We start from the raw sequence: 24,459 nt of genomic DNA on the forward strand, positions 1-24,459 counted from the left end.
TGGCTGTTTCAGGCCAACCCTCCACTGCCCTGAACCTGTGTAAGTGAGCAAAGGGCGGACGCAGAATGCCGCTGTTCGGATTTGGCAGACGCCTGGTCTGCATCCCTTTGCCGACTCAAGGAACTTCATAAAGCCTCTACAACAAATGGAAAAAAAATAAGGCTCCAAGTTGAAGAGTTGAAGTGCTCCCTCCGCTTCTTTTCCTGTGAATAGAGATAGAAAAGGAAGCACGTTCAAAAGTGCTTGAGTGCCTGTCCCTGGGACTGAACCACCAGAAACCTGAATGAATCGCTCACTTTTCTAATTGCCGAAGCCAGGCTGGAAATAGACTTCAACCTAAGACACACAAGCTTTTACCCTACGCCTAAATATAATTTCCACTAACAGCCTGTGCTACGCTGCTTTAACGTAAATGGCAACTTAGACCAGATGTAGTAAGGCTCTATAATCTTTTAGCTATGTTTAAACAAAAGAGAGGTCAACAGGCTATTTACCATAATCCATTTTTAGGTTTCATGAAATTATAGCATAAGAAATCAAGCCTGGCCTTTATGATCAGGAAAGACTGGCTCTCTGTGCCTTTTTAAAAAAAAAAAAGCTGAAGATGGAAGGAAATTGAATGATTTGTTAAATGGATATATTTGATAAGGGAACATTAATGCATTTTTCAATAATGAAAGTGAAGAATGCTGTTCCAGCTAGACATTTCTTTTCATTTTTATTACACAGACAGTGCTTGATTACAGTTTAGGGAAATGAACTGAAAGAACAGATGTACTATTTTTTGATAGGTAGTCAGAAGGGTATTTTACGGAGTCTGGGAAGAGTTGGAAGGCAGATGATTCAAAGGATAATTGAAGAATGATATTTAAACAGGTTACATTTGTGCCCTCAGGCGTTAAACATAGGAGACTGTTTTTAATTCTCAACACGGGAGTTCGCATTGCTGCAAAGCAAATGAATACAATGAATAATTTTGTTTCAGACACATGCAGTAACTGCTGGTTAGCGAGTAGGGAATTTTCCACAACACAGGGAAATAGCAATATTTTATCTGAAGTTATTTAGAATAAGCCAGATGCTATTCAGTTTAATATTCATCATCATTCATTATGTTATAGTATCATATTTTCAGTAGTTTCAGAACAGAGATCAAAAACATTTTGGGGTAACATAGGTGGTAGCAAGAACACACAGAGACAGCCCCAGGTGCAGGACTCTGGCTCTCTAGTGTCAGGACTGCGATGCAGAGGTCCAGCGCAGCCTGCTGGGATGCAGATCACAGCTGGTCCGTGCCTCTGGGGTCTGAGGGTGCTGGTGACAGTTGTCAGGCAGGTGGCAATGTCCCCCCCTCCACAGGGGACCAGCTCTACCTCATGCTTGAAAGCAGCACCCGCATCTCTGTCCCCTGCTTGAGATGTCCCAGCCACATGCAAGCCAGCTGCACGCTTGGTACACGCTGGGGCTCCCTGGTCATGACATAGGGACATTCAGGGCATGTAGTATTTTAGTATTTAGCATTGTACACTACTTTGTTCAAGCTACGTCTTTAGTGTTAACTTTAGTATCAGATTTCAGAAAATAAGGTACCTTTCTAAGGGTTTCAGCCCACGCTAATGTGTGCTCTGAACTACGTAACAGCAGGGCAGTCTCTCGAAAACCCCTTGGTTCTCAGCCTCTGACACTCCCATATCCTGCTTAACAGAGCACACATTAACCCTTTCCAATAAAAACCACATATATTAATTAGCAAATTTCAGTGGAGTACACACTCCATCCACACCGACGACACATTAGTGTATCATGATTAATGCTGTGCACTTCATGCCAATTGAATTCCTAATGATTAGCCACTTAATTCTGAGCTGAAACAATTACTCTTCCCGTTGAGAATTTCTTGTTTCAGCTCAAAGCTCGGCAGCTGGAGTACAGAAAGCCAACCATACCCAGTCATGCAAATACATCTTGTGGAATCAAAATTCAGGTTTACTAATACGTATTTTGTATGCATAATAAAGCATTGGGCATACAAAACCATCACTTTTCAAGACTGGTACAAAATCTGTTGGCAGGACTGCGCACATCCCTAATTCATAGATTCATAATTCAGCGGCAGCTGGGGTATGCACACATGCACGCTCATATTTGTGCATAAGAAAGCAGTTTGCCCTTGGTCTATAAAGGCCTCCACACAAGCATTGGCTCTCCCTGATGTCATTTAGACGAACATTTCAGACTCGGTATATATTGGTGGATGCTGCAGTGACAATGTTGTATGTCAGGAAATCAAACGGGTACATCTTGATTTAGATTCATTATAATTAGGACCAAATACTTGGCTTGCCTTCAAGTAAGTGAGGAATTTAAGACATGCATCTCATGGCAGCTGTGTAGTTTTGGTAGGTGCACAATTCAACTTGTAACTGGTAATTATACTTGTCATTTTCTACAATCAAAACACTATGCAGACAATAATTATACCACCAATATGCCCCTGAGAAACAGATACACGGCATAACTCATTTTACAAGTGTGGAATCAGAGACATAACGATCTGATGACAAAAAATACCAATGGCAAAACCAGTATTAAAATGTAGGGTGTGCTCATTGTGCAAACTAGCTCAGACAACAGCATTGGCTGAATATAGCTGCAGCACAGCAGGATGCAAGAACTGCGCCTTGCCAGGCCACTACTGCTGCGACTTTGACGTGGTGATGATTACTGTATTATAGTTATGGTGATTCAACGAAAACATTAATGTTCCCACACTTAGAGACACAGACTACAATACGCATGGCTGAGTATTACTGAACAGACGTGAGTTCTCCAGGACCAGTTGCTCCGTGTAGTATTTAGAACACAATCAGAGCTGCTAACAACGTGAACGGAGCATTTCCTTAAGTCTGTGCAACTAAGGGACAGACCCCAAAGCAAAGTAAGCAACTTTGGGAGAGTCTTTCTGCTGACTTCAGTAGCCGCTGGATGAGACTCCTCTTATGCATGATACAAGGGGCTGCTCCAACATCAGCAAGAGCCAGCAAAAAGATCTCCATTGACTTTCAAAATTCATCGGACCATTTCATCACCTACACACTGACCTAACAAGCAGTACGGTATTTAGATTTCCTATTCCATGTGGACTTGTAGCTTTGCAGCGAAACGTACTCTAGCACCTCACTGTATGAGGGATCTGAAGCTGACGCGTGTGACAGTGAGGACGCACAAGGGAGCGCGTTATTCCGAGAGACCCTTGCGGTGTCCAGGAGATGTTACTCAGAGGTAAGTCAGAAGCTTCTTCTCAGAATTAATTTTGCAGAATAAAGCAACAGTAGCTGTCAATTGTAATACATTTGTAACTCTAATTTCTAAATGAGTGGTTTAGTTACAGCGCCTGCAGCTGCAGGCTGAGGTCTCCCCTTTCGTTTTATCTTTGCTTCGCCTCTGCAATTACCCTCCGTGCCCTATTTCTCCAACGCAGAACCCATGTGAAGAAACAACAGTCCCATATAAGTACGTTTTCTAAAGACATCATACACATTGGCCAAGCCCAATTGCATCCAGACTGCTTTCCTATCCCCTATTCTTATTCATCAGGCCTCTCTTGATTTTTCAACATACTTCTTAATGGAGCAAAAGGAATCACAACAGCAACCATTTTCTGGGGCTTGGTGAGTGACCCAAGTTAGTGACCACCAGCAGTTCTGTGACAGATCCATTGGAAACACACGCCAATACCCACATACGCTGTGCAAAGCCAGTCTGCACAAAGCAAGAATCATTTCAATCTACAGCTTCCAAAGACAGGAGCAGGTTTGGCAGGGAAGGAAGGAAGCTTATTTAGGTTATTTTTGGATGCGGATAACTGACCGAATACATGGATTTTTATCATGTTGGTACTTACGCAAGATTGACTTTTTAGTCACAAGATAGATCTTGAACCTGCACGACTGCAGGACAGCCTTTAATAACAGATGGCAGTACTTTGCCACTGGTCAGATAGAGAGATTCAGTGTCGTAGCAGATGATACCTTCTGTCTTACTTCTTTAGCCACCGATTTAATTACACTGATAATGTCATGAGAAGCAGAAATCAATTATTCATTAAACCTGCCTAAGAAATCATTCTTTTATCCCATGTATTTTGTTTCAAGATCACTTACACTTGGGTAAAAAGGCAGTTTTCCTCCTTCAGCGTCAATATTTTATACACTACCTCCCTTAACAGCCCAAGTGAAAACTGAAGTGAGTCTGTCAAAGAGGACCAGGACATGATACTCTGTGCAAGGCATGAAGGTGATGCTTGAAAACTCCACCAATCCGTCTGCTACACATCAGCAGCTGTGTCATTCAGGGATCGTAAGCAAGATGCATGGAGCAATCTGTTACATCTCTTTTGAAAACAAAGCCCTTCGACGGATCTACTCAGTGTCCCATGGCTTCTTCAGAGGTTGTTGGAGGTGAAACCACGGATCTTGTGCTGCCTGTTTTCTAGCTCCCTCCATTTTTAATAAACACAAGACCTGGCCTGCCATTACTTTCTTGACACAAAAGATTTTTTCTACATTCCCATTAAAAGCAATACTGCTTTTCATAAATGCAAAAGGAGACATGGAGCTCTCTTTACCAGCAGACAGACAAAAATCTTTTCTTTTGGCTGGTTTGTTTTTGCACTAGTCGACTGAAAATAAACAAACGAGAGCGTAATTTTCAGAGGGACAAGTCTCTCCTCTCTTCCTTTGCCATCGACTGTCCACCCTCGTTCTCTGACTGTCTGGCTCCACCACTTTCTGATAAAGCCATGACCATAAACCTGCACAGTAACTCATGTAAAAATATTCTCGTTTTTGTAAGACAAAAGGTAGGAATGGGAGACGGAGACTGGGCAGAGCTGAAGACATCAGGCTGAGAAGGAGACTTCAGGGCTGGAGGAAATGGGGAGGAAGAATGGCAAGAACAGAGAAGTAGGACTTGGCAAGGAGAAAACCTTACCCCCCTGCACACAGCTGCAAATTCAGCAACAGTTTATTAACCCAAGCTTACATGACATAAAGAAGATAAAAACGGCTGCAGAGAAAGCAGCAGAATCACTCCTATCCCTACAGCTAGACACCCTGCGTGCGGTGTAACTGAGCCCTACGAGGCTGTTTGGGAGCTGGACATGACTCAGCTGTGTGCATCGCGCTCCACCATCATACTGTCAATGCAAAGCTTTCTACGGTGTAAAATTTACATACACATCTGCACATTTGCATATGCACACTGAATTCGTTTTTAGAGTTACCCCAGAGCCCCCGAGCCCTTGCCAGAGGTCAAGCCCTACCTGGGCTAGAAACTGCGCAGAAACAGAGGCAAAAGCGTCTCTGCAGGCTCACATCCATGCGTCAGGTAGCGCAGAGCAGAGCACCTACAATCTTCAGACGGAGACTCAGATTAGCAGCAAACCATGTACAAACGGGAGTGTGTGCAGAGGTGGTGAGAGAAGTCTACAGATACAGGACTTAGCCACTCAGTGACAGTGTGCCCATGCCTGGAAAGTGCAGTGTGGAAGGATTTGTTTCCAGGCTGTAAATATGTGGCATTTAAATGTAAGAAAGTCCATACATAGGGTTTTGTAGGTCTAAAGCTATGGAAAAAAAGAAGGGAAAAGCCTCTGCTGTGCCTACACAAACTGCTCAGAATAGTCATTCTTGGCTATTACTTTATAGAGTGATGTCACTGGCACAACAATCTCTCACAGAAAGAAAGCAGCAATTGTGGCAGTACCTAATATTGCATTGCATCTCACCTTCGCCACAGGAACCTTCATTCAATTTACATTAAGTAAGACGTTATGTTTTGGAGAAGTACCAACGATTTCAGCTTCTCCTTACCAGTTCAATGAAACATTTCTTTTCTCCTTCAGCTGAGCTTATTATGAATATTTAATGTATCAAAATGAACTGAAAGCTACCACTGTGCATCTGCTCTCCAGCTCTCCATCCATCTATTGACATCAAGGCTTAGTTCCCAAAATATGACATTAACTATATTGCTATGTAAATACAACTCCTTCAACTACCATTTCATAAGTAAAATGTATGCAAGGCAAAAGCCAAGCCTGACTTGAACAGATGAAACTGTCCTCTCCCAGCTAGAGATGTCTTTGTTACTTCGGCTCCTGAAGTCAATTCCCTGCACCAGCTTGTACGTTCATCTTCTGTCCTCTAATGGAATTAATATTCACTTCCTCTTACTAATCCCCAGATGCTTGTCTGAAATGATCTAAGACACAGCCACGTTTACAGGGAGAAGAGAAAAGATTTATATTAGGGCACCAATTTGATAGCTACAGAGGTTTGCTAACTTGCTGTGCAGCCAGGCAATCTGACTGCGGGAATATTGTGATTTTTTTTTTACTGTTCCTCTAAAGCTTGGAGGTAATGTTTTGCTTTTAGCCGTGTGCTGGAACCACACTCAGAATACTGTTCAGATGTTATTTAAGATCGAAAAGAAAGGAACACTCCTTCCTGGATTTTCCAGGCACCAGAAATACATATAAACTTCAGCGCACAGTAAGTTTGCCAACTCTCTTTGCTCTAGCTATCGTTATTATGTCACTACAAGAAAAAAAAAAGGGAAATATTTTCAGCATCAGACTTACACTCTTCAGCATTTTCTAGTGCAATAGAATGCGTGGAATGGTGAAAAGGGAGATAAAACAACGGTTGCAATTACAGCTCCCTTCTGATCCCCTGGATCAGATCTTTTAACTACGAGTTTGGCCTCTTTAGAGCTTAGGAGTTTTGCCATCAATTTTCAAGAGATCAGGTTTCACTTTTCTTCCAATGTTATGAATGGGCAGAAACATCTACACTGACAGCATGCTGGAAAACCTAGAATTACAAAGCCACTCTCCCCCTCCAATGCAACTGCACAATAGTCTCAGTGTGAAGGAAATAAAATTTTGTTTTCATTCTGCCCCCCACATTTTGCGATTGCCCCACGAACGTAGGGATGGTTCAAACATAAGACCCCATCCACATCAGGATATACAACTGCTACAGGCTGGTTGACCAACAAAGATCTACTTGAGTGGCCCCAGTATGATTGCTACTACGTTATTTTTATAGAGGAAAAAAAGACATACACAATATAAACACTGGTTTTGCTGTGTTCAAATGCTGTACAGGCATTACCTTGTAAAAATATCTTTTTTTCCTTTTCTTTCCACACCTCCTCTGTGTGAGTAAGAAGCAAGGTCTGAAAACTAGTGAATAAAAGCAGTTTAAGTGTGGTTGGCCCAGGTGATGATTACTGAAACAACCAATCTTGCAGTCTGATGATTAAACAAGCAAACATAAGAACAACTCCAACAACCCACAGTTCGGGCGTTTCCCGTGCATGGGCACGCGTCCTCTGCTTGCAGGGATTCGGCTCCCGGTTCTCCGGTTCTGGGAGAGTGCCCTGACCATCGGCAGCGACAGCCCGGGCCCCTCCAGTTCATCCGCTGGATTCAGTTAATTACTGCCGTCACGAGGGTCTGACGATATCAGACAAACAAGATTGACAGAGCAAGGCACAATTTTCTCCTTGTTTTACTAGACCAATAGACGAGCACACAGGTCTTAAAACAACCATGGCTCTTACTCTGTTACAGCCTCACATCATCATGACAAAAGGCTTAATAAAGAGCCTGTTAGCCTGAAATCCTGCTCATTTCTTCTATTTAGTTTCAGAACACAAGACAGCATCAACAGGAGACTGAAGACACTCACTGCACTGCGTCACCCGTGTACATGATTTGAGCACCCCGCTGCCAAGTGTGGGAGGCACAGTCAAATCGCCTCAAGTCCACCATTACCCCCCCCAGACCTGTGAGATTAACCCCAAGTCAACCCAAGTGTTGCCCCCCAGCTACTACTACTGGAAGAACTCAGCCCAAATTCACAGGGAGTTTCAGCCATCCCCAAACTGCGTATTTTCCAGCTGACCCTTTTGCTCAGCCCTGTCCGTAACCACGTGGTGCAGCCCCGCGGGAGGGGAAGCGTGCTTCTCCTGCGCGCTAAGCGAGCGGTACGGATTAGACTGCAGCACCCGGCTCGACCCACTTTACGCCTCCCCCCAAACTTCAGCAAAGAAAAAACTTACTTGGAAAGCGTCCTTAAATAATCTGTGCTTGATTTAACGATTTACACACTTGTACAAAAACTCTACAGGCTGCCTCTCCGCAGTACCGTGAATTTCCTTAGCACACTAGTGCCAAAAGGCACGCTGGCTTCTGGAGCCAGATCTTTCAAGGGACAGTATTTTAATCTTGCTTTGTCTGTGGTATGTACAGAGAAGCATTCCTGAATCTCTCTGCATAAACGGACCAGCAGATTATGGCACTTTTACTGAAGAAAGCTTTGGTAAGGGACAGCTGGTTACATTATTGAGGTTAATTTATATTGTACAGCGCTAAAAAGTGAATGAATAATACATATCAATATTACATACAATGTCAATGAATATTACAAGTCAGTTTGTAGGACTTGAGGTGCTACATCAGATACAGTTAAGTCTGTAAAAATGGGATTTGGGGAATCTAATCTCCTGAAAATAATTGCAAATTTAACAACTACTTCTGCCCCTCCTTAATATTAAAGTTAGATAGTAAATGAGAATTACAAGTACCAGTAGATAGATAGGTTTTATGCCTGTATTCTCTCATTTTCATAATTATGTCTATTGGGACATACATTACAGTCCCTCAGGGAGAGAGAGGTTGCAGCTGGGCTCTCTGGATTTAAAGAGATCATGTGGCCCCGTTGCAAGTGGGCTACGATTCTGCTGCATGGAGTTAAGAAACCTCTTCGATAAAAAAAAGCACAGGAAAAAAAAGGCAGGTGTTTAGACAAACACTGTTGCTACCCTTCATACAATGGAGAAAGCTGCCCAAAAACTACTTGCATCAGAAATAAACAAGAGAGGCTATTTTAGAGTTTACAAGGTCTAGGCTGAGAATATTGGGATACAGCTACTTAGCCAGTGATGCTGGAACGCCTGTTAAAGCACAGACAGAAAGGACGCACTCTGCCTCTGCAGGAGCTGGTGGCAGAAATCTCTGCTCATTACACCTATTTGCAAACACTGATATTCTCTCACTGCCCTTTGCTTCCTAATCCTCCAAACTGCCACATCCCCCTGTATTTTGAGGTATGATTATCCAGGTTTTCTGGTATATAACTTTCAAATGGGGAGGAAAAAAATGGAATTTAATGCAGAGAAAGAGGCAGGTGCCCCATTTCAACATTACTCAGTTCGGAGCAAGCATTTGACTGAACTAACATGGTTCAGGTCACCAGAGGCCCAATTTGGAGACAATTAAACACAATAAGCCGCTGAATGGCACCAGGTCAGAGTGCTAGAGCCCAGGTCTTCTCTCCACCCAGCTGCTCAAGTGCTTGTCTAACAGGGAGCCCACATCATTGCATACAGATATCCAGTTTTGAAAGCTGTGTTATCCTCTTCCCCCCTCCCACACGTACAACCCCTTTGTTTTTGGCCATGTCTCCTGTATTATTAAATCTTTCTTCTCACACTTTTATGCCTCCAGAAAGCCTTTATATTAAAACTCATATGCTCTCAAAATAATAAAATACGAGTCAAGAACTGGAGAGATTAAAAAGAGGTGTCCCTGCTGCTTCTTCTTCTATCAGGGAAATCTGAGATATTTTGAGTGACAACTGTATTTTTTCATTTCATACAGGTAACAAGGCTTTTATTAAACACAGGTGCCCAAAAATTCATCCCAATGCACTGCAGTAACTTGAATGAGCATGTCCTGGGGATAATTCTGGCCTTGAGTGCTGGTAGTTACTGTACATACTTGTCTGATTAATTCCTCTTGACTTACAAAGGCATCCATCATGTCACAACGAATGATCTATGAAGCTTACTGTACCTGAAACCCTACCCTCCCCAAGTCATTTCCCCAGCATCTAAAACAGGCTCTTATCATTTGTAATCAGTAATTAATAACAAAGCATTCTCACTAGTGCAATTTTTCTGCTAAGGTTAATGTAATATTTCATCCCAGGCCAGCTGCTGTTTTACGACTTCCAAGCACGATAGTAAGTAATGTCTTTGCATAAGAAGTCATCCACGGAGTAAATCAATTAGCTCCTCTTTCATCAGCAGGCATTTTGCTGCGGCAAGAGATGTTAATTAGATATAAAGTTGTTGTTTAGCAACAGGAGTATGTACCCAAAGTTTGGCATTGTACGTGGACTTTTCTTCCCTATGTCTCCATTCTGTATCTTTTCCATTAAGGATTCTTTAATCTATGATCAATCAAATACTGTGATTATGAGCACTTACCATGCTGTTGTTACCTGCACAGATTTGCCTACAAAGATCAGCATCAATCACACAACGTTTTCAGTATTGGTAAAACTTTTGGGCCACTTCTTGCCCTCAAGAAAGACACACACGTATTTATGACTATCATCTCAGTTGCAAAGCATCAATAAATTCTAACGTATTGCTCTTTAGATAAGCTGCACTGTTTCTCATACTCCAAAGTTCACATCAGGATATCTGTATTGCTGTCCCTGGGAGGAAATTCGGCACCCAGAACATATATATATGAAAAAGGGAGAAAAAGTAGTGTATAGCACTGTTGTATAGTGCTGGTGTAATCTTCTTGTCTTAAGGAAATTGGCAAGTAACTTTGGAGACCTACATTTTTTCCCCCCTTTCAATTGATACAGTAATTGTCTGGCATCTCGGGCTCTTCTTGCATGATGTAGCTGACACGTGTCTGGCTCAGGAAGCTGGTGACCCACAGGTTGTTGTGCGCTGGTAGAGTATCATGAGTTGTTTATCCTCCTTGTAGTCTGTCCTGGTCACCTGCTGCTGGAGACAAAACACCAGGCGAACTGGACCTTTCATCCTACTCAGTGGCCTGCCCTTTGGTTCTTGTGTTTCTAAGAACGAGAAGCTGTAGCACACGGAAACAAACTACACAGTGCTGAGCGCCTCAGGATCACCAAGGACAGCAATACCAGGTTTTAAGCATTTGAACCTTGGATTCAAAGTGCCACGGACAATGCGTACATAGAGGTTGGACCACGAAGCTCACCACAAATCTCTGTCCGGGAACCGGTACAGTTGCCCACAGAGTCACCGTAGTGAGTGGAAATCAACAGAAGATAGGAAGTTACCAACCCAGATGGAAGTTGAGTGACATGGGCTGAACGAGGTTGATGTTTGCTGATGCTGTCCCGGCAGCCTGAGCCATGGATAATCGCGCAGCAGCTCTAAAAAAGGAGCATTTGCGGCCTGAGGTGGCTGAGGATGTATAAACACTGTCTGCCAGACAACAGCTCACTTTCTTCCTTTCACTTGGTGGGAAGGAGGGGAGGAAAAAAGCGGAAGTAATAAAAGAAGTGGGCCATTTCGGCATGACTGCTCCAAAACAGCCCAACACAATTTCATAACACAAAGGCAACATGAGGTCCACAGCTCTGACTCACGAGGTTTAGCAAATCACCAGACATCCTGGCTCCAGCTACATCAAAAGCAGCCACCTAGAAATACATCTCCTTGACAAAAAGAAATGTGTTTGAAAAGGCAAGTAACAAATGGCAAACAGCTTGACCATTAGTGAAAGAGTCAAGTTGACTCACAAATTGAAGTCAGGCAATGTCAAACTAGAAACTGAAACAAATCCTTGAATTTGAATCCTAATGGATACAGGACTCGATCTCTGCTGTGTTTCTCTCAGCAGTCTAGATAGTTAGATCAGACAATGATGCAGCCTGTATTTAATGAGAATTAAATGTTAATCTTGGCAACTAGTAGACAAATTCTAACTTTAAAGATGCAATTATTTCCCATTCCTTTAACATTTGGTCTATTTTGGTTTGCAATTTCTTGTAATTCAGTAGCACTTTCATTGCACCAAACAGATCAATGTTAACCACTGAAGTGTGTAAGTATGATGCTGCCCAATTCCGAACTTCCAGTGACTCCAGCTCAATGGGCTGATCCACAATTATCTGTTATTTTTGGAGCAGTGAGGCTGTATTCAGTCATGCAAATTACAAGACACAGTTGCATACGTCGTCTTCCAAGAATATGTCTTGCAAATATTTGTTTACCCATATTCTTCAGTTCCTGGGGTTTCATATACAAAAAAATCCCCCACCAAAGATACAATGCAAGCTTATGTCACATTCCTGCAAGGCTCTTCATCTGTATTCAGTTATGTCTAGATTTTCTCCTTTGCTACTTGCTGTGTGTTGAATCCTCTTTCTCTTTCCATTTACAACTATGTGGCAGAAGGAAACAGTTCTGCTTAATACAGATCCAAATTGGTTTTTTAATAAACTCATTAAAGAAATGGTCCATTTCACCCCTCAAAATTTGCGGCAGGTACCTTTGCACCTTATTACTAAACCTCTACCTGAAAATGAACGGAAAAAAAAGATAATAGGGTCTCAAAGACATGCTGCACGCCGCCTGTCATGTATGTGGAGACCACAGCCTGGAAATCCACTTACTCGGTGTAAATCCATTTCAGTTATATTGACTTTTCTTTCCCTCACAGTATATTAGTGCTCATGAAAAAACTTGCAGCGAAAGTCCTAGAGAAGAAATCTTTTGTCCACAGACAAATGCACTTCCCACATTCTGCTCTATTACAACAGGCACAGAGCAAAAGCGTTGTTCCTACTTTTACAATAATTACATGGCCAGACACACAACTAAGACATAAAGAACAGATGGGCTTTGTTATGGACGCTTTCTCTGGCCCTAATTCAGTGCTATCTCCACCCATTTATCCTCTCCTTCTCCACCAATTGTATGGACAATTATGATCAGTCCACTGAAAATTTGACTGCAATTCTAACATTCAGCCTTTACACGCCACCTTTCAGTCCACTCTTTCAGTCACCTCCAGATCATTGCTACATGTTAATTTACTCAAGCCAAATCTTCCTTTCTGTTTTTCATGGTTTTTTCTTTTTCCTTTTTTCTTTTCTTCTTTTCTCTCTTCCTTTCCTTTCCTTTTTCCTTTCCTTTCCTTTTTCCTTTCCTTTCCTTTCCACAACCATTTACCAAGTCAAAAGAGATTCAAGAGACAAATGATGGCATCTGCAAACAACTCGAACAACTCCATAGAAGGAAACAAAACAGCGCAGGATCAGAGAGGCTGTTATGTGTCAACACAGTAAATACCCGTAGTCAAACGCTCAGCTGGTGTAAATCAACCTGTCTCCGTATGGGTTTATGAGGGCAGTGCAACCTGATGCTGAACACATAGTAGCAAAACCTTATTCATATTAAACTACCACATTTTATATCTGAGAGAGAGACCCTATCTGGCACCTATTTCAATCGATGCCCAAACTCTCATCTCCCCCGACAGGGAACAGCCAGGAGCACACTCCATGCGAGGACATATGGGCCCTTAACACCATCTCAAAGCAGGGAGCCTCATACAGCCCCCTCCCTTGCCCACCTCTCTCGGGGTCCTGGAGACACCCCCAGGAACAGCAGCAGCAGCAGTCATGGTTGCACACTGCTGCATACGCAAGGAAACCTGAAGCACGTGAAATGTACAGTGCACTCTATAGCAGAGGATGGTGAGCCATAGGTGGGTTCTCCTGTTATACTAGATCATGTAAAAAACATGCACGTGGACACATTAAATATTTAAAGTTTCCTAAGCTTAAAAAATCACAACTGCACCTAGCTTGTAGCAATCCAAAGCCATAGCTGCAGGGCATCTTTCAGAGGCCTAAGTCTGGTGTTTGAATTATACAGATTCCTTTGAACTACAAAGAGAACGACAAATATCTGCTTGATCAGCTCCACCGTTCCTCTGAGGCAGCTAAACTGAGTGCCAAAGAGCTCCTGTGACGGCACACGCAGCCATCGGCAACCAGGAGAAAAACATGGGTTCACCACACCAGGAGTCCAACAGGTTTTGATGGTCAAGGGTTAAAGATCTAACCAATGTTTTCAATTATCTAGATGAGTAAGAGAGAGATTTTTGGCTAAAAATGTCTTCTTGCATATTTATTATATATTGACGTCTGACTCGACTTTACAAATGGCTGATCACAACTGCTTCAGCAAGGAACTGCAGAGAAAGATTAGGGGTCTGATCTCCATCCCCCCACCCTCACAACTGCTGGTGAATTCTTGAGGAACAAGCACCCCACTGCTAAAATATAGACCAGTCTCTAATCTGCCACTTTAAGAAAGGTGAGACAAGACATTTCTTTGGGCAAAAATGGAAAAAGAAAGGTGACCCATGTACTTGAAGAAATATTCTAGGAGTCATCTCCAGTCTGTTGTCTTCTACGGCAGCCTCTGCTCACTGCCTTTTCTTGTTACTGTTTTCTCAAAATGCAGGCATTTGTTTGCCTGACATTGCCAGTCCCTCTAGGACTGAGTGCAGCATGCAAAGCCTCATCCAAAAAGCAAACAATTACCAAGAACAAAGAAAAAAAGAAAAACTAAAAACTTGATGAGAACGGATGTCAGTGAGCTGATGGAAACACTTTGGCGTAAAAAACGTCACCTGCTTAGTTCAACATCAGCTGCAAGAACTGCCGCGCTTCCTCAAACATCGACTTTTCTGGCTGGCTTGTAGGCGAGCCCGGAAAGGGATGCTAATGGTTTGCTCGGTCAGGGCGCGCAGAAAGGAAGGAGAGGCAGTGAAGGAGCTGCCAGCTGCGTCCCCTGCTTCAGGAAGCTCAGGAAATTTCAGCAGACCAAGCTTGCAAGGGCTCTGGGATTACGGCCCTTCAATGGATGGGGATGTTTCTTTCTTACGGGATGGCCTTTAACGATGTTAAAGGGCAAGGAGGTTTTGACTGACCCACAGCAGACCCCAGAGAGAATAATTAGTCGGCCAGCCTCTTCTTCCTTCCCCGCCCTTCTTGAGCATCTGCAAAGAGTCTTTAAATTTAACCTGCAAATGCTAATATTTTTCCTTTGTAGCACTGGATTGTTCCTCTTCAGAGCTTTTACATGCGCTTTCCATTTATGCAATGCTAACTCCCATAATGGTCAATAAAGGCCAGTATATTAGTATGATAAACTCATGTTCCCAGCCATGCACAGAATTCAAATTGAATTAGAAAGTCAGCCTACGTTCATAAAAATAACACTATCGAGCAAATGGAGCTTTACTGCACTACGTAACAGATATCACATATCTTTGGGTTGTTGTCAATTCTTCATATAAATACTTTAAATCACTTAGACTTCATTTTGCACACCATATAGTGAGTCTCTTCATAATCAAACAGTATTTAAAACATTTACTGCCTTGTTAAATCTAACAAGTTAGATTTATTGGGATAGTCACTTTCCTTAATAGCCAATTTAGTAAAACTCAATGTATTCATTGATGGATAAATATATAATAGGCGGTTGTTAAACCTTAATAAATATGTTTAATAGTCAGCTGGCATTTTCTCTCAATGGCAGCACTTCCTCTCGGCTGCCAACAGGAAATGCTACTCCTGAATGTGCCAATTCAGCCCACACGTAGGGAATAAATTGATCTAGAGGAGCAAACGGGAGCACAAATTTCAGGTAGCTTTCCTGCGCTGCTTGTCACAAGAAGAACTCTAGCTCAGATTATCCTAAGCTCCCATCAAGACCATCAGGTGTTAAACAGCACACAGTGTAGGGAGGAGTATGAGCTACCGCGTTTGCCTAGACTCCACACAAGCAATGAACCAGGACAGGAAGGGCAGCTGGCTACCTGAAAGCCATATAAATTATATTCATGTGCTATTATTGCAATTTACAGTTTTACCGCACTCCTTGTGTCATGTGTATCATGTCGCATTCTCTCACCCCAGGCTGCCACTCTGTGTGTTCTTCAACAGATTAAATTACGATGCTTTGGCTTCTAGCTAGATCTAAAAGGTACTCTTTTAAGGCTTTTAGGTACCTAAGAAAAAATTTTAGAGGAGTCCACATCATTAGAGGACTAAAAACCTTCAAAAATCAGGCCCTTAGCTCAAACTGTAGAACTTTATGGCTAAACTCTGCCGGTCCCAGGATCAGTTCTCCAAGCTGAAGGCAGCTACTGCACACAAATGAGAAAAACCAGACCAAAATACCTTCAAGAGAGACTGTATTTGTACACTGGGCTGGGAATTTTGATCATAGCCACCAGACACTCACCTGGGTGGGATTATACAGTTCCTGGAGTGGGCTTCTGGATCCTTTCCGGCAGCAAATGTCCATCCCGAATGGATTTCTACGCATTACTGCAAGGGGAAATTGAAATTAATACAGGTTAGCAACATTGGTTAGCAGTAACCTATTGCAATACCTACAGCAAGAAGAGATTTTCTGACAGATCAGGGGACTCTAGACAGTGTTGTGTCTTAATTCCTAATTTTACTTTCCCTAGAAATTGTCCGAAAGCTAAATCCTTTATCTGTTGTGGAAGTTACTAAAAAAAAAAGCTCTCTGGCTCCCCTCGTATAAAAGCTGTTCTCCAACAACTTCCAGCTTGGGTGCACAAAAATTCAAGCATAGTGACCAAAGCGACAGAGTCTTCAGCAGTGCTAGGTACCTGCTTCTCTGATCATCAGGGAGGAGTCGGATGGATTCCTATAATCAGTATCTCTGCGAGGCAGCATTTGAGCCTCTCTCAGCCTAAATACAGAAGTACTCAGGAACCTAATATTAAAACATCTGATTTTAAAGCTTTTGGCCTAACTCTTTGGTTTCTCCTAGAACAGACACTCAGCAGTACATGACGCACATACAGACAAACGTTGCTGCACTTCTTGCTACAAACTGTATTTTGCTCCACATATTGCAACTGAATATTTGACTGATCTGAAAACCAACATATGCTATGTCATCCCAGTTGGAGACCAGCAGGTTTTCAAACCAAAGGCTTTGTCAAAGGTCTGATTGAGGAGCATTTTGGACGGTACAGTGTTTCCAGGAGAGACCTTGATCTGAGCCCCAGCAGGCGCAAAGGTCATCAGTTTCAAGTTAGACCTTTGTGGCCATAAAAGTCTACTCAAGAAGAAGTTCGGCTCCAATCATTCTCTGTAATCACGAGGAAAACAAGAGCTTGCCTGTCCTTCTAGTCTCCCGTGGCCCACATCATCCTCTGCAGACTCTCCTTGCCGCAGCCTGCTCTGCTAGCTACGGAAGGAGCATCAGGCACTCAGATGCCCGCATCAGGCATCGCAGCGAGGGGAGATTTGTCTCGTCAAGGTTTAATTAAAACGCCACCAAAAGGAAAGAAGGGATGATCCTGCTGGGAATCCAAAGGCATTAAGCAGAGTCGGGCACGCTTTTACCACCGCTTGCCACATTTTGTAACCAGAAACTACTAAAGTGTCCTAGAGCGACAGTTCTGAGCTGCACCGCTTGCAGACACGGTATTGCAGGCTTCAAGCCAAGAGTTAGAGAACACAGTCAAGTAATGTTTTAATACAGAGGGCTGATACGCAATCATAACTGATACCTCAAGTAACATGAACCACAGAAAACTGTATACAATTCTAGTCTGGAAACATAACAGATTCCTTTGCTCGCTTCATATCTATTTTTCAATTGAAGGTAATTATCTACTAACGTGCCATGTCGCTTTTCCCCTGAGCAAAGAGAGATTCCACGGGTCTTGTGGCAGGAGTCGGACATATATGCTTAGTAAACAAACTGGCTAAATGTTCTGATTTTTTTCACAATTAGGACACTAATGTTATTAGAGGCTATAATTTTAATTTACATGTTTAAATACCTGATTAACTTCCAAGCATTTTTAGTCACGCAGCCAAGTATTGCGATTCCTTCATTTTTGCACTAACGTCCCTTTTTAAAACTTAGCTTAGAAAGCGCTTAAAACAGTTAAAATTTTAAAAAGATGTTGCATGAGTAATGTCAATTTCCAAGTGTCTGGAAGTGGTTTTAGGAAGAAAACACTAAAGTGAGGGTGTGAGACATCCAGCAGTCGTTCTAACTACAGAGTTCCTGTCCTGTCCCCACCTGCCATCCCTCCCCATACTCTTGTCCCAGGAACTGTGTTCAGGGATGCTTTGAAAATCACCTTGTAGCCCCCTCACCATTACAAGAAATCTTTCCAAAATGGAGCCTTCAAGTCAACAGCAAAACACATCATTTCCATTTAAAACACCGGAGCAGGGGGAAAGGGAGAGGGGAATGTTTCTGTGTATCCAAGTCATTAGACTGTGATTAATCAGGATCCTGAAACACTGATTCTTTGTTCCAAAATGAAGAAGAATAATAATTCTAGTGTGTTGTTCCCTAATTTATTACTTCACTTTTCATTTCCATTAAATATAGTAAACAGTAACGTGCATAAATGTATCCCTTCCTGCTTCACTTTTAGCCAGCAGGTATCAACACAGCAACACTTTATATGCAGCAGTAACAGCCATAAAGATTAAATTATTATTATAAAGATTAAATTATTATTATTGCACAACATGCAAGATTTGATTCCCAGATGTAAACAAACAAACAAAAAAAAGCAACTGTCTCCCCAGCAAAAACTAAATGCTAATGTAGAACCTTAGTCACAAAAGCCATTAAATCTTTTTTATGATTCCCAATATTACTTAATTGATTTGGGTTTTTTTTTTTTCCAATAAAGCCTTTAGAAGAAGACTGTAGAGTTAGCATAGCAACACAGCAGCTCCACACAGCACTCGGTTCCCTGTTTATTGGTGTCAGGAACAGCACGCCCTGACGCAGCTGTATGCAGCACCTCTGCGCACACCTGGAAAATACTTGTGCCTGGAATTTAACTGCAGCATTGAAATAAAGGGGAATACTGCCCTTTCCTCAGCAGAAATCCCACTCGCACCTTTTGCAAAATTCTCCTTTGGTGAATAACTATCAGGAATGTTTATATATAGTTCAAAACACTTGCTGGCATGCCTGTGGACAAACTCACTTCTCAGGGCTCCTGCAACCAATTTTCTACTGTCTCAGCTTCTCTGAGCAGTGTTTCATTATGTGGGTGACATGACCTTTTTGGCCTGAATCTCATCTATAGCAATCTGCAGTGAGAAAACCGTAATATGGACATTAACTGCAGCTATACTAATTTTAACAACACTTTCACTAAGACTCTGTTGCACTATTGTGGTAGTGAAAATTAAAAAAATCAAGCCCTTTATCTTCACCAAATCTTCTTATTAACATAGTAAATATCTAAATTTACATTTTATGGCTTGGGCTGATCTCCATTCATAATTACAGTTAATTATAATCAATGATAACTATTGCATATGCATGGCTCCAAGAACTGATTAAAAGATCACATTCATGCACACTAAGTGTGTGAAGCAGCTGACAGCAGCATTTAATGCCTGTAATGATTAGAGTGGTGTTAATACTGCAACTGCAGCAAAATCAGCAATCCCCTGAATTTAGGGGGACCCTAAAGACCCTGTTCCAGAATGGGAGACCTCTGGTATTCCCACAGGATGAACAGCGACAGGAGAAAATACTAAAAATAAGAAGCCACATCAATGCAATTTTTGCCTCTCCCTATCAGGAACTACAGAGAAACCAAGAGAGGGGACATGGTGGCACTTCTCTTGGGAGATAACTGGCCTGAAAAGGTATGTGAACACTGGGACTATCTAGACAGAAGAGAAAAGGGGGGAAAAATCATGGGAACCAAGACTCTTGGAGACTTAAAACCATAAAGGTCACCTTCTCACAAAGTATCAGAAGGGCAAATGAAACCATTTCTCACAAGCCTGTGTGGGATCAAGTCACAGAGGAGACTCTGCCAGAAGAGACGCACAAACTAATTGTCACTTCTTCCACTGGACTTACAGAGACAAACAAGTGACATTTCAAACGCTGGGTGCGTGCATTCAGCAGCCACCTATATCGCTACCATCCTACAATCCCATAAATGTCAGAGGCTCCCATTTCCAAGACTTCTGTAGAATAAAGGTTCCCCAGCTGCTGTCTAACAACTGTTTTCCTATTTGGTAACATCTAATTTACATTGCTTGGACTATTCTAATTACTTGCACGACAAGAAAAACCAAATGTAAAAACTTCACCTCTGTTCACTGCTTCTTAAATTAACTGTCTCATATTACAAATATTTAAGAAAAGTTTTGAGGACATATTAATATTTAATTTTTCATTACATTGGTCTAAAGCATAAAGACAAAATTCCCTAATACAGCATTGCTTAAAGCTGATATACATAATGCATTCCACCTATCTGGGATACAAATTGTCTCGCTGAGGAAAAAGCATGCATTGGCTGCAGTATGGCGAGACTCTAGCTGAAGATGGGATCCTGTTCTTACTTTAAAGAAAAAAAGTCAAATATATTCCTTTTTTTGGTCTGGTTTCTCTTTTTTGGTCTGATTTCTGTATGAAAGGCTGAAAATTGACAGCAGTCTGCTTGCTTCTTTTGGCTGAAGTACATTGCTTTCCAGCTAACACTGCTGTCCAACTGCGCCTGATTTCAGGCCAGGGTTAACTCTGTCCATGGAGCATCTTATAGACAGCAAAGCACAGGTACACAACGTAGTACCTTCTCCTAGAGCTGTAAACAACCAGGTTAGGGCTGAACACTCACCTAAACGTTCCCTGCCCAACACAGACAGAAAAATCAGTGCCACTTGGCCCAGGCAAGACAGCAGCATCAAAACAGTTACTTATATTTTTGGTGTCTCTAGCCATGTTTAAATAAGCTACTGCCCTCAAACTTCCTGAATTTTTAAAGCAAAGCAAGAATAATTAATTATACCCGTACTGAAGGTTTAGAGATTCTCTTGGGCTAAAGATTTGGATATTGTTTGTCTTCCAAACTCTCACATAGACTTCTGCTATGACCCCAAAGCAGCACAGAAAATTTCTTCTATTGGGTACATAGGATGAAGCATTGAAATACAAATTCGAATACTACACTAAACACCTTCTCAGAGACACTGAGACATCCATAGCTCAACCATAAGCATACATCTGTAAATGATATTATAAAACTACTGCCCCATCTGTACCGGCAAGAATTATGCTCAGGGCAAACTGGTCACATTCGAATACAAACCAAGCAAGGCTCAATCCGACAATATTTTGCGCATGCAACGCTCTTGAAGCATGAAAATAGTCAGGGCAAAGTTGAAGTACGTGACCCTAGGAAGCAGCCCTTTTCCAGAGTTTGTCAGAGGCTCTTGGACTTAATTTTTTTGCAGTTTGGAACATCCTGTCCACATATCTTTCAGACACTAAAATCATGCTGAACAAGCTTGTCATTAGTAACCAGCTCGTTCTGCTTCGGGAAAACGAACCTTCCATAATAATTTACAACAATCTGCTCTGCAAGACTTCAACCAAGTCCAAACCGCAAGCAAAATCGGAAACTCAGCGACAAAAAGACTACCTAATTTCAAATTTCATTAAAATTCCTATGCTCCCTTCTACAGACTAATCAGACTAAGGATACCGAACGGTATGAAAGGGTTAATTTTTAATCAGCAACCAGAAGCATGAGGAGTGAATGCAAATGCTGTCACCCAGCAGTGGCTCCAGAGCCTGAGTAAGGAGACTTTTAGATAGCTCTCCCGGCAATGATTTATGAACACTAATCCTTCAGCAGTGGTTCACAAAGATCGACGGATTGATAGCAACATCTTGTGACATCTGGGGCCTTGTGCTTTGCTGTGTTCAGCTCAGGATTTTAGACTAAATTATCAGTCCTTCATCCGGAGACCGCAGGTACAAGGATTTATGACTAAACTCTTGTCTGACCTCTTTCGTTTTCTTAAGGCAAAACTGCAGCTTTCTTTGCTGAAGCTTGGGAGATCTATTTTTAGAAAGTAAAAATCAGATTAGGTATTGTATGTGAGCACGCCAAAGTCTTAAACGCAGAGAATGAGATAATACTTATTCTCTGTGATAATGGAGAACCAGATTTTGCCTGACACCAGACACTAACCAGTAACACGGGGTTTTACTCAGCATGAGAAACAAGCACAAATCCGTGGCCAGAGCACCTCACCACTGTGCCTCACGGACAAACTGACAAACTAGAGACCCTACTGAGCTGGATGCTGTATGCACATAGCAAAAAAACAAAAGCTCCGTTGTTTTAGAGCTCCACCTGAGGAACAGAGGTGCTGTATTTTGGGTTAGTAATACTGGTTTATTGGCTCAACACGTCCATCCTACCCTCCCCTGAAGTTTCCACTCCCACTCACGTACCAGAGGGACTTACTAAAGTAAGATGGATGTGGATGGATACGACAAAAGTGAAGGATGAAAAATAAAGAAGAGGTCACACCTTAGTGAAATGATTACAGCTGAGATGAGCAGCAAAGCTGCTAGTTATGGGACGAGGGACCGGCAAAATAACAGTCCTCGGTTCACAGATCAGGAAAAAAGAGGCAAAGAGGTTAAAAACGTCCACAAAGCAAATTAGTTGCCACAGATCGAATTCATTTTAGGAAGCCAGATGTCTATTCTAAGCTACTCATTTAAGCTCCTACAATTAGCAGAGAGCCGCAGCTGCAGAGACGGGTCGCCCCGTGTGCCTCTGGAGGTGGCTCCCCTCCCTTCCACTGACCAGCAGCCCTGGATGGGTTGGTGGCTGAAATTACACGAAATAAATCCTGGCACAGCAAGGAAATGAATCCTAATGTCTTTCTAAGCTCTAATCACTAATTACAAAGGTTGTAAATGCCCTCCAAAGAATAGAGAGATATTTAATTACTTTTTGCTTTAGACAGATTTCCAGAAATAAATTTGTATTTTATCCTGTTTGTTCTCAGATTAGCATGGGGATGGGTTTAATTGGGCACAGTGGGGAAGTTAATATCCTTGGGTGAAATTATGCAGAGACTTAGATCCTTGGCCACCCTACAGACATTGCTTGTGGCATAAATCAGCACAACATCTTTCCTGTTAATGAACAATGAGCAACTTTTTTCCGGTAATTTTTTAAAAATGTTAATCCGTACGGAATTTCTTTAGAAGTCTCAAGAAATTATCCACAAACCTAAATCAAGAGACTTTTCCATAGGCTTTACTTCTCACACAAGGAGAGCTCTGTTTCGTTTATCTCTGTCACACACAGGCATATGCTGCTTTTAATGCAGCGAGCTTTTGTGGGTGCAAACTACAAACTATATTAGACTTGGTCAGAACTTTTCTGATACAACCTTGTTTTCTCTGACATGAAATGCAGATTCAGGGGCATCACAGTATTTCACGGGTCAATTCTGGATGGACCGCTGACCACCTCAGCTGCCTGCTCACTTCTCTGTATGCCTTGGTTTATGCCATCCATTAGCAAAGCCAGATGTCACAAAATATTGATCAAAATGGTCTACTTCTTTTCTCCCAGAACTATTTCTAAGTCTTCATAAATAAAAAAGATTTTTTTTTACCATCCACATCAACTTAAGAGGTTGTTTGTTATTTCCTTTTTTCTTTTTCTTTTTTTATTTTATCTCAGATGCAACTTTCTACAAAGGAAGTAAGAAACTAAGGAATTGTGACCAACTTTAACTATATTATTTCACAAACAAACCTGTATTATGAATTTGCACGAAGGAACACTGTGGATCCAGCATATCAAAATGCAAAGAAAAACCCTCTTTCTGGACATGACACTTCTTCCTAATTTTCCACCACAAGTTAGCCATGCGTTTTGCAAAATGGGACTGCAATAATCTGGGAAGTTTGCAAAATTTCTAGTGAAGCTTATAGGTTTCCAAACATGCCTCCCTCCAGTTTCTAGATACTCACTGTAACAACATCAGCAGGCACATCTGCTGCTGGGTTCTCTTTATAGCAAAGAGTTGAATGCTCTACTCTGTTCTTCTCATCAGCCCAGTTTTCAAGCCTGCAGATAGCTGGCTATACCCCATCTCTCTGATGCAAGTTCAAACGAAAACCGTGTAAATGTAGGTCCAGGGAAAAAAAGCGCTACATTTGCATTGTCCGAAAAAAATAAGAAGCTAGACTTCTTTTTCTATATTTCCCACTACTTCCATTACACTGTCAGTACCAGTCTACTTAACAAACATGATGTATGAGCTCACTCCAAAAAAGAAGAGGGAGTGAAAGAAAAACCTTTAAAGGAGGAAGGTTTCTTTAGAAAGCTGTAATTTCAAAAGCATTTATCTTGAATCACGGTCAAAATGAAAACGATGGCTGCTGCAGCTGCATTCTATTTGAGCTACTGTTTCTTTGCTGTTCTTCAACAGATGTGCATTGAAGATGAAACACAAAATCATATTTGCTATGGATAAACTCAAACACACAGCAAGTCTTCTCACAAGCCAAGCAGAATAGAAAATAGAGCTGCAGCAGTCATTTTAACCCGGAGCAATGAAAGGCTCAAACATTTGGTCTCTGAACTTCAGGCAGAAGTAATGCACACATACATATGCACACCTGACCTGACCCAGACAGAAATCAAGGGATACAAGTCAT

At 41.9% G+C, this 24,459-nt stretch overlaps 1 protein-coding gene across 2 annotated transcripts in view; it reads right to left on the reverse strand.

Annotated features, from left to right (window-relative positions):
• Positions 1 to 24,459, reverse strand: part of CHST11 (carbohydrate sulfotransferase 11) — a 176,060-nt gene that overhangs the window by 85,172 nt on the left and 66,429 nt on the right. For both annotated transcript variants that reach the window (XM_075157088.1, XM_075157087.1), the window contains exon 2: positions 16,180 to 16,265. In XM_075157088.1, the coding sequence (XP_075013189.1) occupies positions 16,180 to 16,265 (86 nt within the window). The remainder of the gene's footprint in view (positions 1 to 16,179; positions 16,266 to 24,459) is intronic.

Source organism: Calonectris borealis, chromosome 1, assembly GCF_964195595.1.
Source record: "Calonectris borealis chromosome 1, bCalBor7.hap1.2, whole genome shotgun sequence".
Lineage (NCBI taxonomy): Eukaryota > Metazoa > Chordata > Aves > Procellariiformes > Procellariidae > Calonectris > Calonectris borealis.